The following is a 13,038-nucleotide window of genomic DNA, read 5'->3' on the forward strand; positions in this document are numbered from 1 at the left end:
AGGCCTCTATATCATTGGTAAAGTGGACACACCATAAGGACGAATTTCATCTTCTTTAAAGGAAGTCATTCGTCTCCCCTGACGACGAGAAAGATACCATAGATTGTTCAAATTCCAAGCAATTAATTTATCTTCTACTCGAAGACTATCTTCTTTGGTAATGATCCTCTGCTCAAATCATACTCTTTGGATTGCACTAGAAACACTTGCACTAACTGCTTAAGTTGCACTTGTGTAACCAAGATTGTACTAAACCATCCTTGACTTATTCTTGCTTCAAGCAAAAGTTGATCAAATTTCTCCACTATCAAGCTTTGCTGAACTCATAGAATTGACACACTTGCATCACTATTTTGCCAATTCCTAATCTTGATCAATTTAGTCAATGTGAGACAAATTGCACTTCTACTATTTTGTCAAAAACCAACCACATTACGACTTCATCATGTTCTCTTATCTTCAAATAATATTGCAACTCCTTTTAATTAATTAGGAGCATATGACGCATAGGATGTGTAGTTCTTTGCCCCACGATTCAAACAGTACTCCACAGATAGGATGATCAATATCCCATTTTGAATGTTTTGCAAAATTCAAGAAGTTTTTGGCTAAACTTGAAGACAATTAGCACAAATGCTAAAACTTATTTCATCATCAAAAACTCATTAAAACAACCTAATAGCCTCGGTCACAATATATAAAACCCTAATTTTTATTGTAAAAAAACTAAACTATTCCTATTTAAATGTCATCCAAAAGATCAAACTTAAAAATACTAATATTACATCACAATTTATTATTAAATAACCTCTTATTAATAATTTGATACTTCATCGGTTCATGTCAGTATGCTTAACTTGCTCCAAAAATTGTTCGTCATTATTTTAGTCGTCGACAACGAGAAGTGCCCTAAGTACGAGTTCAAAGTTTGGAGCTTCATGAACTAATAGATGACCATAATTAGGAAGCTCATGATATTGAATCCATGGAAGCTTTTGTACTATAAAACGATTCAATTCGATAGGAACTACACGGTCTTGACTTCCTTGCCACATATGGACACTTCCCTTATTATCAGGAAATGGATTTGTCAACTCCATTGGATCAAACTCCCATTTTCCATTAGCACAAATTATGTCTCTATGTAAAGATTCATGTTCACCTTGTAGCAATGCATTTTTTTTTCCTGGGAGTTTGTCCATCCTGTTTGCTATGGTTAAATCAGAAGCAAGAAACAGGCCATCACGCTCAAATGCTGGAAACCATTTTTGAGTCATCCACAAGTTGATCAACCAAGGTGTGTAATATGCAATCTTATATGTACGTTTGAAAGATTTAGGAAGTTTCTCAAATGAATGTTGCGATAAAGCTGAAGGAAAGGAAGGCCACCAAAAGTTCACACTTGGTACAACTAATGAAGCTCCTAGGAGTCTGTCAAAATAAAACCCTATGTTAGTTCTTAGATCCCTATATTAATTCGCAAGATCATTATTCAATTTCATCGGATGTTACTTCGATAAAAAATGACAAATTAACTCAACTACGGGGAGACTAATTGATCAGATTAAAAGTTCAAATGGTGTAATTGTAACAATCCACAAAATTCAAGAGTGATAGATCAAATTAAAAATTTAGTGTTGGAGAGTGTAATTGTGACAAATTTCATAGTTCAAGAGCGATTTGTGCAATTTTTCATCAAAGTTCAAAAACGAAAAAGAAAATCCCAGTAATCAGACCATCCATGCATATTTCTTTTCATTCAATATATATTTGACACACACTCACATCAATCATTTGATTCATGTAATTTAGGATTTCCAATCAATCTTAAATTTTGCATATTGAATAAAATTAAACATTTAAAACTGCAGAGATCTTATACGAGGACTAATTATATAGCATTTTAAACCTATACACAGTTTATAGCAAGTAATACATGAAATTAGTATAAAAAAAACTTCATCAATTCAGAGAAAAAGAAGCATTGAGAAGATAGTGAAAGGGTGAAGATATATCGAAGTGCATGCCTGTGTGGAATATATTTGAGACAAGCCCAAATAGGGTATGTTCCCATGGACAGTCCAATCACATAAAATTTTGTGCCAATCTCTAATTTGTCAGCTAATTCTTGAATGTCAAATGCCTCTGTCTTCACTGAACGTGATGGATTTGGATCACTTTCACAATAACCAGCTCTATCGAACAATAATAAGTACACCTTAAGCTCCTCCAGAACTTCCTATAAATCAAATATTGTATACATTTTAGTGGAAATAGTTCGAAAATTAATTAGAGACATTATTAACAAAGAATATGATGGTAGGCTAGTAGTACTTGAGCGATAGGTAAGTCCATATCTTTGCAGTTCTCATAGCCATGACAAACAATAATTTTGTACTGAGCCTCTTCCTTAGGAACTCCTATTTCTTTATAGGCCAAATGCCTTCCATCATTCAGCTTTACTCTTGGGGAAGTCAGTGGAGGACCATTTGCTAATCCACATATTATTCTTGGAGGTGGAACCTTTATAAGTCTTTGGTAAATCCATCGTCCAATAATACCCAGTAAAATTGTTGCTCCTATTACTGTAATCATATTATTGTTTTCTGCAAAAAAAAAATAATAATAAAGGATAAAAATATAAACAAAACTTCATCATTAGAGGCCATGTAATTACGTAGCTTACCCTCAGTGATGATCAAATGTTTATCACAGAAAACAACATCTAGCAACGTCAACGTGAAAGTGCTGCAAGTAGAGATTTTATTGTCGTGGTTAACTAATAGTGTTTATATATATATATAAGAGGTAAAGATCATTAAGGCATTGTTAAAAACATAGGAATTTAAGATATATAGGATTCAAGAAGACACAAGATTTTGGCAGAACTACAAGAACATAGAAGATTATTTCAAAGGCATGTACAAAATAAAAGCTTTTCTTTAGTTTGGTAGAATGAATGTATACCTTCACTTTTAAAAAGTGTTTTTGTGTGGACCCAAAGCAATTATATTTTGCATAAGAAACTATGGTGAAGAGTGCAAGAATTTATAGCAGTAGACAAAGAGGAGAAGCGTATCTAGTCTAAGATTAATTAATTGTACATTCATGTGTGGAGTGATAGAATATTGTGTGCGTATGTAACGTATAATAATATGCATTGAAGATAGTCAAAACAAAGTTAGTTTGAAATCACGTAATATACTTTAGTGTAAAGAGTCTAAGCTGGCAATCTTGAAGAAAAGATTACTCTCTTTAAATTTTACGTTACTTTCTTTTTCTTGTTTGTCTGTTTTCTGTAACATCATGTAAAGCTAAGTCTTGTGTAGTTCTCTCTCTCACATGCAGCCATGACTCAACGTATATTTACGATATTATTCTCTAGCTCTCTCTCTTATATCATCATCTTTATCTTACACCTTCTTCTATATATATATTCTCTCTCTTGCATGCATAGATATAACATCCATTCTTCAATTTCAATCTCTTCTCTCTCTTACATCTTAATCCTTAAATGGATCTATTAGATAGATATTTGATCTCTCCTCTCTCTCACTCATTCTCGGTTTCCTCTCTTTCTCAGTACTCTTTGTAATATGTGAGGGTGCTAGCATTCAGTAACAATAAAGTTAATTAAAACAGTAACTAATTGGCTGAGTATAATCATCATACTATTCATGGAGACAGTTTTCAATTCTTGTATAGCTACTATCATACATGATTGAATAATTAAAACATGCATTGACAAATTTTTCAGAAGCATTAAAAACAAATATGCATCAAACAATTAATCCAAAAGAAGAAATTAAATTAGTTTAACACTGTGTAACTTAATCAAAACTTTAAGAACACAAACTAAGAAGTTGCTCGTTAGATACAATAATATGTTTGACAATCCATATCGTATACCTTTACAAAATGTATTATAATCACACACAATATTTTTCTATCATCGTCTATAGTTACAAAACCACTTTCTTAAAAAAAAAATTGACTACTTATACTCTTTATCAATATACAAAAGCTAAAGTGTGTATTAGATTGAGACATTTGTAACAAAGAAGGTAGACTCATTTTATAGGCCTGGAGTCACTCATCTTCCTATAAAATAACGAATGTAGGATTCTCACATCCCGCATCTTGTCAAATCATAAAATCTCCATTTTCATTTGAAGAGTGGATGGAGAAGGAGCCCTTTGATATTTACACAAATGCTTCAAAAAGGCCACGACCCTAGCTAACACCATACTCATGACATAAAAAAGATGATCAAGGTCTTCCTACCCTTTCTAACAAAGTAAGTAACAAAAAGGTCCAAGCGAAGTCCTCCTCCTAACAAGTCTATGAAGAGTATTAACCCGACCAAGCATATGACACATGACATTCAATAAAAAAGAATTGGGTTTGGTTTCTGTCCCAGGAAATTTATTACAAATGTCCAAACACAATATGAGTTTAGCAAGCCAAACTCCTATAATTCCAAACCCATGGGCCAAACCCCTCCAAAGTACTTTTAGACCTAGAGTAAGGCTTATGGTAGTATATCTTGGTATTTTATTACCATTTTTTTATCTTGTCAAAAATGCTCACATTCATGACATTTTATTACCATTTTTTCATATTTGGTTTTATTGCCATTTTTTCATATTTGGTTGACTCTCGAATTAAAATAAAAAATTTGACTTCAATCCAAGTTAATTAAAAGAATATAATTTATTTAATAAGAAAAAAAAGAGAAGGAAATTAGTGATTAGGTTTTCTCAGTTTAATTTTTTTTTCCACTTCTCAGTTCTCACGCGACACTTCACCTCCGACTCTCCCTCTCCGGCGTCTCCTCCGTCTCAGCTCCGTCTCTCCTCGTTCGCCTCCTCCGTGCCCTTGACCAAATAGCGTATAATTTAGGACACGTGCGAATATATTTCTCAATAGAGCAATTAGCTTTACATTTTTAAAATTTGGCAAAAAAGAAAAGAAAATCTAAAAGCGTCATTTCTCCATACCCTTCTCCCATTCTCGGGCAGTTCTTCTCCACCGGGGGCCGACGAGTCTCCGACGGCGGCGCTGTGTAGACGAAAACTTGGTCATCAGCCTCTGACCACCCGCGAATGTGAGCTTTTGTGAATCATTTTTACACAACCTCACCAACGAGCAGCTCCGACGACCTGTCGTTGCGTATCACATCCACGCATTCATGCGCGGTTCTTGAAGACAGCGGGTTCCTCTCCTTTTTGACGAGTTTCGGCATTGACCCACACTTCGATTGGCCTTAAATCAATTTACTCACAACTTATAAGGTTCAAATCTGCAAGTTTGGATGCTTTCAAACACCAAACAGCATGGCCAGCATGGTTTGGAATCCTTTCAGTAAGATTCGGTAAGGATCATTATTCATTGCTTTAATTTCCTTTCGAATTGGATTTAAGTGTCCAAATTTTATTCTGAATTCTTGGAACTCATCTGATATTATGTTTGGGTAAATTTTAAGTGTTCGAATTTCAACAAGTTTGAACGTATTTGGACTAGTTGGGACTCGACTGAAGTATTTTAGAGCAGTTTTTTACTTGTGAAAGTTTGTTGGTTGTAGTTTTGGACTAATTCAGATATGACTAATTAAGGTTTATGGTGGATTTTTGCATAAGAATGTTCCTGTTGAAAGATCTGCTGGGTTTGGATCGAGGTTTTTGAACTTAGTCTTAACATTTGAACATTGTGTTTAGGGCCTAGGTTTCTAAAAGTTGATGTTTGTTCAAGGAAATGAATTTTTGGATTGAGAATTGTAGTTTCTAAATCCCTTCCATTCTAAAACTTTTGATAAAATTAGGTTTTGACTACTGTGATTGGACAAATGGTTGAAAGTTTGTTTTGGATTTTTGAAAGTATGTTCTATTTGGTTCCCATCCTTTTGAGTGGACCACTGAGAGGGGTCAAAGGCACTTTCCGAAATCCTTGGAAGAATATTTTATTTGAGCTCCCTACTTTGTTGGGGATGGTCAGGACACTTTTTTCTAGAAGGATAGATGGGTGGTGGAGAATTCCCTTTGTACTGTTTTTCCACATCTGTATCATCGTTCCTTGTCCAAAAATTGTACTATCTCAGATCTTTTGTTGAGATCTGAGAATTCTGTATTTTTCTCTTTCGGGTTCCGTCGTAACTTGACCAATATGGAAATGACTGAAGTGGCCTCTTTTCTTTCCGTACTCAAGGGTGCACTATTAGAGACGGGAGGAGAGATGCTCGTGTTTGGAATCCTAATCCTAGTTGGGGTTTTTGTTGTAAATCTTTGTTATGTCTGTTGTTGGATTCTGCACCCCTTAAGGAGTCGGTCTGTGATGTGGTGTGGAGGACTAAGGTTCTTAAGAAAGTTAGGTTCTTTATCTGGCAAGTCTTGCTTGGCCGGGTCAACACTGTTGATAGGCTTGTCAGGAGGACGACTTTGCTTGTTGAGCCTTTCTGTTGTATGTTGTGTCAAATGGCAGAGGGAGATCTTGATCACCTCTTTTGGGATTGTTAGTTTGCGAGCGTCGTGTGGTGCTCCTTTCTGCACGATTTTGCTGTTAGCTTTGTCGGCTTAGGTGTGTTAGAGTGTCGATCGAGGAGTTCCTTTTCCATCCGCCCTTCAGTGATAAGGGAGGCTTTTTATGGCGTGTTGGGGTGTGCATGGTTATTTCACTTTTTATGGAATGCCAGAGTGTTTAGGGGTAGAGAGAGGGGACATAGTGAGATTTGGTCTTTGGTTAGATTTCACTTATCTCTTTGGGTTTTGATTTCGAAGAATGTTTGTAACTATTCTATAGGCAACATTTTACTTAGTTGGTCCCCCTTACATTAAAAGCGTGGTTTTGTGGACTGGTTTTTTTGTATGTCCTTGTATTCTTTCATTATTTCTCAATGTAAGTTGTTTTCATTAAAAAAATTGGTTTGAGGATTGACTGAAAGTGTTTTGTATATTTTTAGTTCATTTTGTCAAATGAAAGTATGTGACTGTTTTGAATGATAGATGCAAGTATTTCAATGATTTTCAACTTAATGTGTTTCTGTTTTGGTTTTGTTACTTTTGTAAACTCTTGGAAGTTTGAATGGTTGATTTGATGATTTCTTTTATTAAAATTGCTATTTGAAACTACATGACTGCAAGTGTTGTTGAAAATGCTTATTAACAATTGGATAAGGTATCTTGAGATATCAAGTCTCTGTTTTTGGATATTGTATGCTTATTTTTGTTGTAGCCACATGGCCCACATCTATGAGATGACACCATATAGTGGTTTGCATTTCTTCAGAATGAAGATTCGTGTGTGTGTTACCCTCATGTGATCTCACAATTAGTTATTTGAGTGTTATTTTGGTTGATTTAATTGTTAATCGACATCTCTGACTGACTAAATAAATGACTAGCTTTGTCAATGGGTAACCATATATATTAGGATGGTGCAAATATGCATCTTTTATATTCTGTAGTTGATAGTATTGAATGAGTCAAAGCTCTGTTGTACTAAAATATTGACCGATCGAAAGCTCTGTATTGACTCAAAGCTCTATTGTATGAAAGTTTTGACCGATTGAAAGCTTTGTATTCAGTATTGGAAGATTATTATTTTAAAAGTATGAAAGTTTTGTTTATTAAAGGTGTTGAAAGTTTATTAAAAACGTTTTGGTATTGTTGAAAGACTAGTAGAAAGTTTCAGCTTGCAACATTTAGTTTTGACCAAAAGTTCTACAATGATTTTTATGCTTTTATTTATGAAAGTTTTCAAAGAAAATTTCATCGTTTTATATGGGAATAACCTTTGGTACTCATTTTTGTTTTTCCAAAATCCTTTCAGATAAGGATCAGGCGAAAGTTCTGAAGGAAGTGAAGTTGGTCATTCAGGTGCAGGACATCAAAGGATATCTCTTAAGATTTGATAGCTTGACTTAGAAATTGTTTGTAATAAGTTGCTTCTGCTGAATTGTGTAAGTTATAAATGTTTCTAACTGTAATGTTTTTTTGCATCTTTTTCACAATAGTTGTATTGGAAAATACAGACTGTTTCATTAAATTTCTAATAACTCAATTTCTCTCCCAGCACAGTCAGGCCTCTCAACTATTCTTTAGTGTGAGGTATGTAAGCTTAATTTTCTTTCTTTACATATATATATATCTGGGTTTTGATGTAGTGTTGTGTTTGTTAGGTTGAAGACCTTGTTTGGGTCTTTATGGTAGATGACTCAATTTTGAGCGGTCCAAAAATTTCCTCAACTTAACCTATATACACCTCTTATGCATATCCAAAAATTTCATGGACAATTTTGTCATTTTTGTTTTTTGTGGTCATCATCTGAGACAGATTTGCCCTCCGTTAGACTCGCATGCTGATCATGGACTTTTCCATTCTAGGGCTTGCTTCAAACCTTTCCCTCCCAAGATTACCTAAATTTAAAGGATTGGGTTAGGTTGGAGACCTTGTTTGGGTCTTTATGGTAGATGACTGAAAATTTTGAGTGGTCCAAAAAACTTCTCAACTCAACCCATATAAACCCCTTATGTATATAAAAATTTTCAGGGACAATTCTGTAATTTTTTTTTATGGTCATCAGCTGAGACAGAGTTGAGGACTCTCACTAATCACGGACTTGTCTTCCATTCTAGGGCTTGCTCCAAACCTTTTCCCTCCCAAGATTATTCTGGGAAAGTACAGTGTGAATATGGATGAAGACATGAAAGTTTCTCTTGACAAGCTTCCTGTTAAGCGCTTGGAGGCCATAGAAGAGAATGGTCTCGAACGATTTCCATCGTATGTCCCTTCTTCCCTGGTTTTCTCCCCATTTTTCTTCCTGAGATGAAACATTAATTAGTTTGTATGTGCGTTATGGTAGAAGAAGATATGTCTTAGTTGATGAATGTCTGCTTATGCTTCAACATTGTTAATTTTGTTTACTTTTGTGTCCGTATATTGGTGATCACTTGGAGTGATCTCTACACAATTGATCGCATTCTGCTAAATTGCATCTGATCTTTAAATGTATTTTTTAATTTTCTTGGTAAAAGTTTATGCTCAATTTCTTTGATTAATTGAGATTGATTTGTGTTATATTGTTAACAGAGATGTTGGTTATGAAGAGAAACGGTTGTCGCTTATTCGGAGAATTGACTTTGCTTGGGCAATAGAGAAGGACGATGACAAAAAGAAGCAGAAGAAGAGCTCCAAGGAGAGTTCAACACCATGGCAATGGCAGAGCATGATAGAAAACTTGCAGTTGGCTCATCAAGAGCTCTCTGTTATCATAGACCTTATCAACACCGTGAGTTTATATATCATATGCCTCTAATTTGCTAGATTCTTTTACCATACAATGCCTCTAATTTGCTAGATATTTTTTAGCATAACGTTCTTTGAATAAATAATGGGAAAACGTTGCTTGTATTAGTTTCAATCAATAAATGTGCATGCAAATATTTCTTTGTTCTAAAGAAAAAAGGTGCAAGCAAATGTATAGGCAAATTGTCTTAGATTTTTCATTACATATATGTCTTGGCATATTTTTCTTTTTCAAAAAGCGTGGCACTAAAGTGCAATAGTCCTTTTGAACTTAACTTAAGTGCAAGGTGCGAAAAAAATAAGTGTAAAATATAAGTGTAAAGACAGCAGAAAAGAGATTTTATTGAAGATCGTCGAGAAAATGGCAATAATTTTTTTATACAAGATTAAGTGTAAAATATAGAGATTTTATTGGAGACCGTCGGAAGAAAAATAAACATTATAGTAAAATATTTTTTAGTTTCTTTAAAAGTAATAGAAAAAGAATATTGGGCTTATCTCAAGTGCGCTTTATTAATGGTGCCTTCTCTGGAAAGTGCATGTAGGCGTAGTTTTCTAAACACAGTCTTGTACGGAGGATTCATCAACCTACAAACTGATCTTTAATTTTTATTAGCTTTATGGATATACATTGACAATGTGTCTGACAAAATCATATTGTTGACTTGAGTTCTCTTACACTAGGCTCTCTGTAAATCACCATTTCATCTCTCCTAGCGGAAGATTTTGATGCTTTATGTCTTTTTTCATTTTTCTCTCCCAAGAATTGTTTGGGAGAACCAGGTTCTGTCGGTTTCATTAGGGAGGAGATAGGATTAAACTCATAATTGTCAGGATTTAGAATTGTGGTTATTTTTCTTTGCTTGCTAGCTGTAATGAATTAGTTTTAATAAAATGGTTTCTTGAGAATATTATATTTAGAAACATTGTGCCATTATAAGTATTATCTATCTTGATATAACTGTAGGTGGAAGCTAATGATGCAGTAACTGTGGCTGGAATGACAAGGCCAAAACCATTACCTAATGAAGTTCTAGCAGATCTTGGAGTTTCTGTAGCAACGAAACTACAATGCTTTCGAGTACTATTTTTATCCTTCTTTTCTTCTCAGAAGTGATGCTTGAGCTTGACTTACGCCCTTATTTCCTTATTTGATTACCTTACTTTGATTGGGCTGGCACGACCATGTTGTAAACATCAATTGCCAGTATTATTCGATTCATATTTTATGTTATTATTTGTACTATCAATTTAAAAGTGCCTGATTTTATCATTTACCCCTTCATCTACAGCATCTTGGTAAATATTTCAAGCAGTCAGCTAAAGGTTTGGAACGACAGGTTGCAAGGGAAGCAAGATTTTATGGTGCTTTAATTCGGTAATCAATTCTCTTCATTTATCAAACGACCATCGTGCTATGAATCTATGCTCAAAATTGTATGCCATTGTTAAATACAAGTATATATCAATGAATTATAGTACAATATATATTGAAGCAATCGGAAACCTTTTGATGCTCTCAATGCTTTCCAATTTCATATATTTTCAGTATTTTCTGATGATGTATATCAGATTGCAGCAAAACTGGAAGGTTAAAAGGCAGCGAGTTGCTGCTCCAGCTCCTGCAAATGAAGGCTTTACCATTGATTTATTTGACAATTCATCATGTGATCCTTCATCCGTCTTTCGACCATCATCATCTACTATTCGTGTTGATCATGATTCGTCTGGAATGCTGGCAATTAATTTGCCTCCAAATTCATGCCACTCCCTTCGTTTTGGATTTCTCAGTGGATGTAATGTGGAAAATCCTTTGGAACGTGATAAAAATGAGTCTACAAATCCTTCCAATCAGTCTTCGGTAAACAGGGAAAAGGAGTTTACAAATGACGATGAGTACATAAAGGAAACAAACTCACTTCTCCGTCAAGTTCACCATGCCATTTTCAGCGAGCAGGTAGTTTCTTTAATACTTTGATCTTTGCTCATTTGAAGTCCTTCCTACTTTTGTTCCCCATCACATGATATCCCATTTTTTTTCCTGGTTTCAGGTGTTTGATTTGGTGAATCAGGAAGCATTCAATCCATCTGTTGGTATCAACGTGACTGGCATACGAGAAAATTACTTACAATTAAGTATAGATCAGGGTACCTCGGTCTTTATCTCTCTAGTGCCATCTGGTCAAAGTTCCCAAACTGTTGAAGGTGCAAATTCCGAGATTCTGGAAAATGCAAGTTTGCCTTTTGATTCGCTTGATGGGATTGAATTACCAGATAGAAGTGATCCACTTGAAAAGAAATTGCGGAATCCTAATCATATAACTTTTGAGATATATCTGCAACAAATTTTCCATGAGCTAGTATTTGTAAAATCAAATGATAGACCCATTTCATCATTAAGCAGGCAATCTGGTCAAGTTTCTAATGATGGGTCTGGACTTCTTGGTCATTTCTGTTTGTCGCTGGCTCACAGAATGTTCGCAAACAATGTTCTCATGGAGCTTGAAAATGTGGTAAAGTCCTAACACTTGATAATTAATCAATTTCCAGTGGAAGCACACTGCTTCACAAGAATTATGCTTTATGCATTTGATGTTACCAGCATATTAATCTTGGAAGTTTAACTTTGGTTGGTTCTCAGGTCTGGAAAGTCCCATTTCTTCAATTGATATCTCATCCCACTTGGAATTCTCGAAAATCATCTTGGACGTTTTTTATGGAAGTTCCTTGGTCCATACTTCATCCTAATAGCATCAAGGCTCGTACATCAGACGGTTATCAAATGAATAATGTAACCAAAACACAGTTTCTAACTAAAGTTGTTGTAAATGATGATTGCATTACCATTGAAGGAGAAGGTGCACCTAATGTTGTTGGCTTGTTCAACGGAAATTCCAAGGATATTTATTCAACGAACAGATACAGCTGTGACTTGGCCGATCTTCCTGTTATAATTCTGTTGCAGGTGAGTTCAAAGTAGATTTCCTTGCTTTTGAGCTTCTTTATCACTGGAAAGTAGCAGTAAAAGTAGTGTTGTGTTTCCGTAACAGGTTGCGAGCCAGATTATTCTTTGGCTTCACGAGGAGGCTCTAATCTGGGGAATAAAGGCCAACCGTGACTTCCTAAGTCTGTCATTTGAGCTTGAACAAGGTGAAACACTCCGGCTGGTAGCCCACGTGGACCCAGAAGATCCTCAAGGATGTCTTTCATGGTGGTTGGTAATGGACGACGGATTGATGGAAGACAGGAAACTTAACTTTGAGACTTCAGATGTTGTACCTGAATACAGGAAGTTTTTGGGGCATTTATCTCTAGAAGTTTTGCATTCAACATTAATGGATTTGGTTAGTTTATGCAGTGGAGTTGGTGGTAGCCTATAACCATGATTTTCTTGTCTCGAATTACAAATAGAAATTGCATCGTCTTCTTGTAATTGTAATTCCGCCTCTAGATTTTTGGATCTAATGGTATCTTCAGTTTTTTGTCTGCATTGCTTACTGAACACCTCATGTATTACTTATAGCTTATGCAAAAATTGTGAATGTAAAGCAATGGATGGCTGGAAGCTGACTTCAAGAGGAAGAAACTGTTTAGTGATATTTAGTTTTTAAGTTTGAGGTAACTTTTTTTTAATAACAAATTTTTAAAAATATAGCAAAATATTATATCTATTTGTGATAAACTACTAGTCGATCACTATTTGTGTTATTGTGATACAAATAGACATAGACGTAAATA

The 13,038-nt window shown here is 34.9% G+C and overlaps 2 protein-coding genes across 3 annotated transcripts; one reads left to right on the forward strand and one right to left on the reverse strand.

Annotated features, from left to right (window-relative positions):
• Window positions 1-884: 884 nt before the first annotated feature.
• Window positions 885-2,595, reverse strand: LOC101207737. The gene is made up of 3 exons (XM_004141589.2): window positions 2,335-2,595; window positions 2,028-2,239; window positions 885-1,431 (listed from the first exon to the last, which is right to left on the reverse strand). The coding sequence occupies exons 1-3, from the start codon at window positions 2,593-2,595 to the stop codon at window positions 885-887; spliced, it is 1,020 nt and encodes a 339-aa protein (XP_004141637.1).
• A 2,156-nt stretch (window positions 2,596-4,751) lies between these two features.
• LOC101205902 (mediator of RNA polymerase II transcription subunit 17) lies at window positions 4,752-12,911 on the forward strand. 2 transcript variants are annotated; one of them, XM_011657790.2, is made up of 11 exons: window positions 4,752-5,374; window positions 7,825-7,954; window positions 8,068-8,102; window positions 8,631-8,775; window positions 9,085-9,283; window positions 10,268-10,381; window positions 10,593-10,678; window positions 10,873-11,257; window positions 11,352-11,813; window positions 11,942-12,265; window positions 12,351-12,911. In XM_011657790.2, exons 4-11 carry the CDS (start codon window positions 8,687-8,689, stop codon window positions 12,678-12,680), a joined length of 1,989 nt encoding a protein of 662 aa, XP_011656092.1. In that variant the 5' UTR covers window positions 4,752-5,374; window positions 7,825-7,954; window positions 8,068-8,102; window positions 8,631-8,686; the 3' UTR covers window positions 12,681-12,911. The 2 variants fall into 2 exon arrangements, with proteins under 2 accessions (XP_011656092.1, XP_011656093.1); XM_011657791.2 differs by having other exon boundaries at window positions 8,073-8,102.
• Window positions 12,912-13,038: the final 127 nt, after the last annotated feature.

The sequence above is a fragment of the Cucumis sativus genome, chromosome 5 (genome assembly GCF_000004075.3).
Source record: "Cucumis sativus cultivar 9930 chromosome 5, Cucumber_9930_V3, whole genome shotgun sequence".
NCBI lineage: Eukaryota > Viridiplantae > Streptophyta > Magnoliopsida > Cucurbitales > Cucurbitaceae > Cucumis > Cucumis sativus.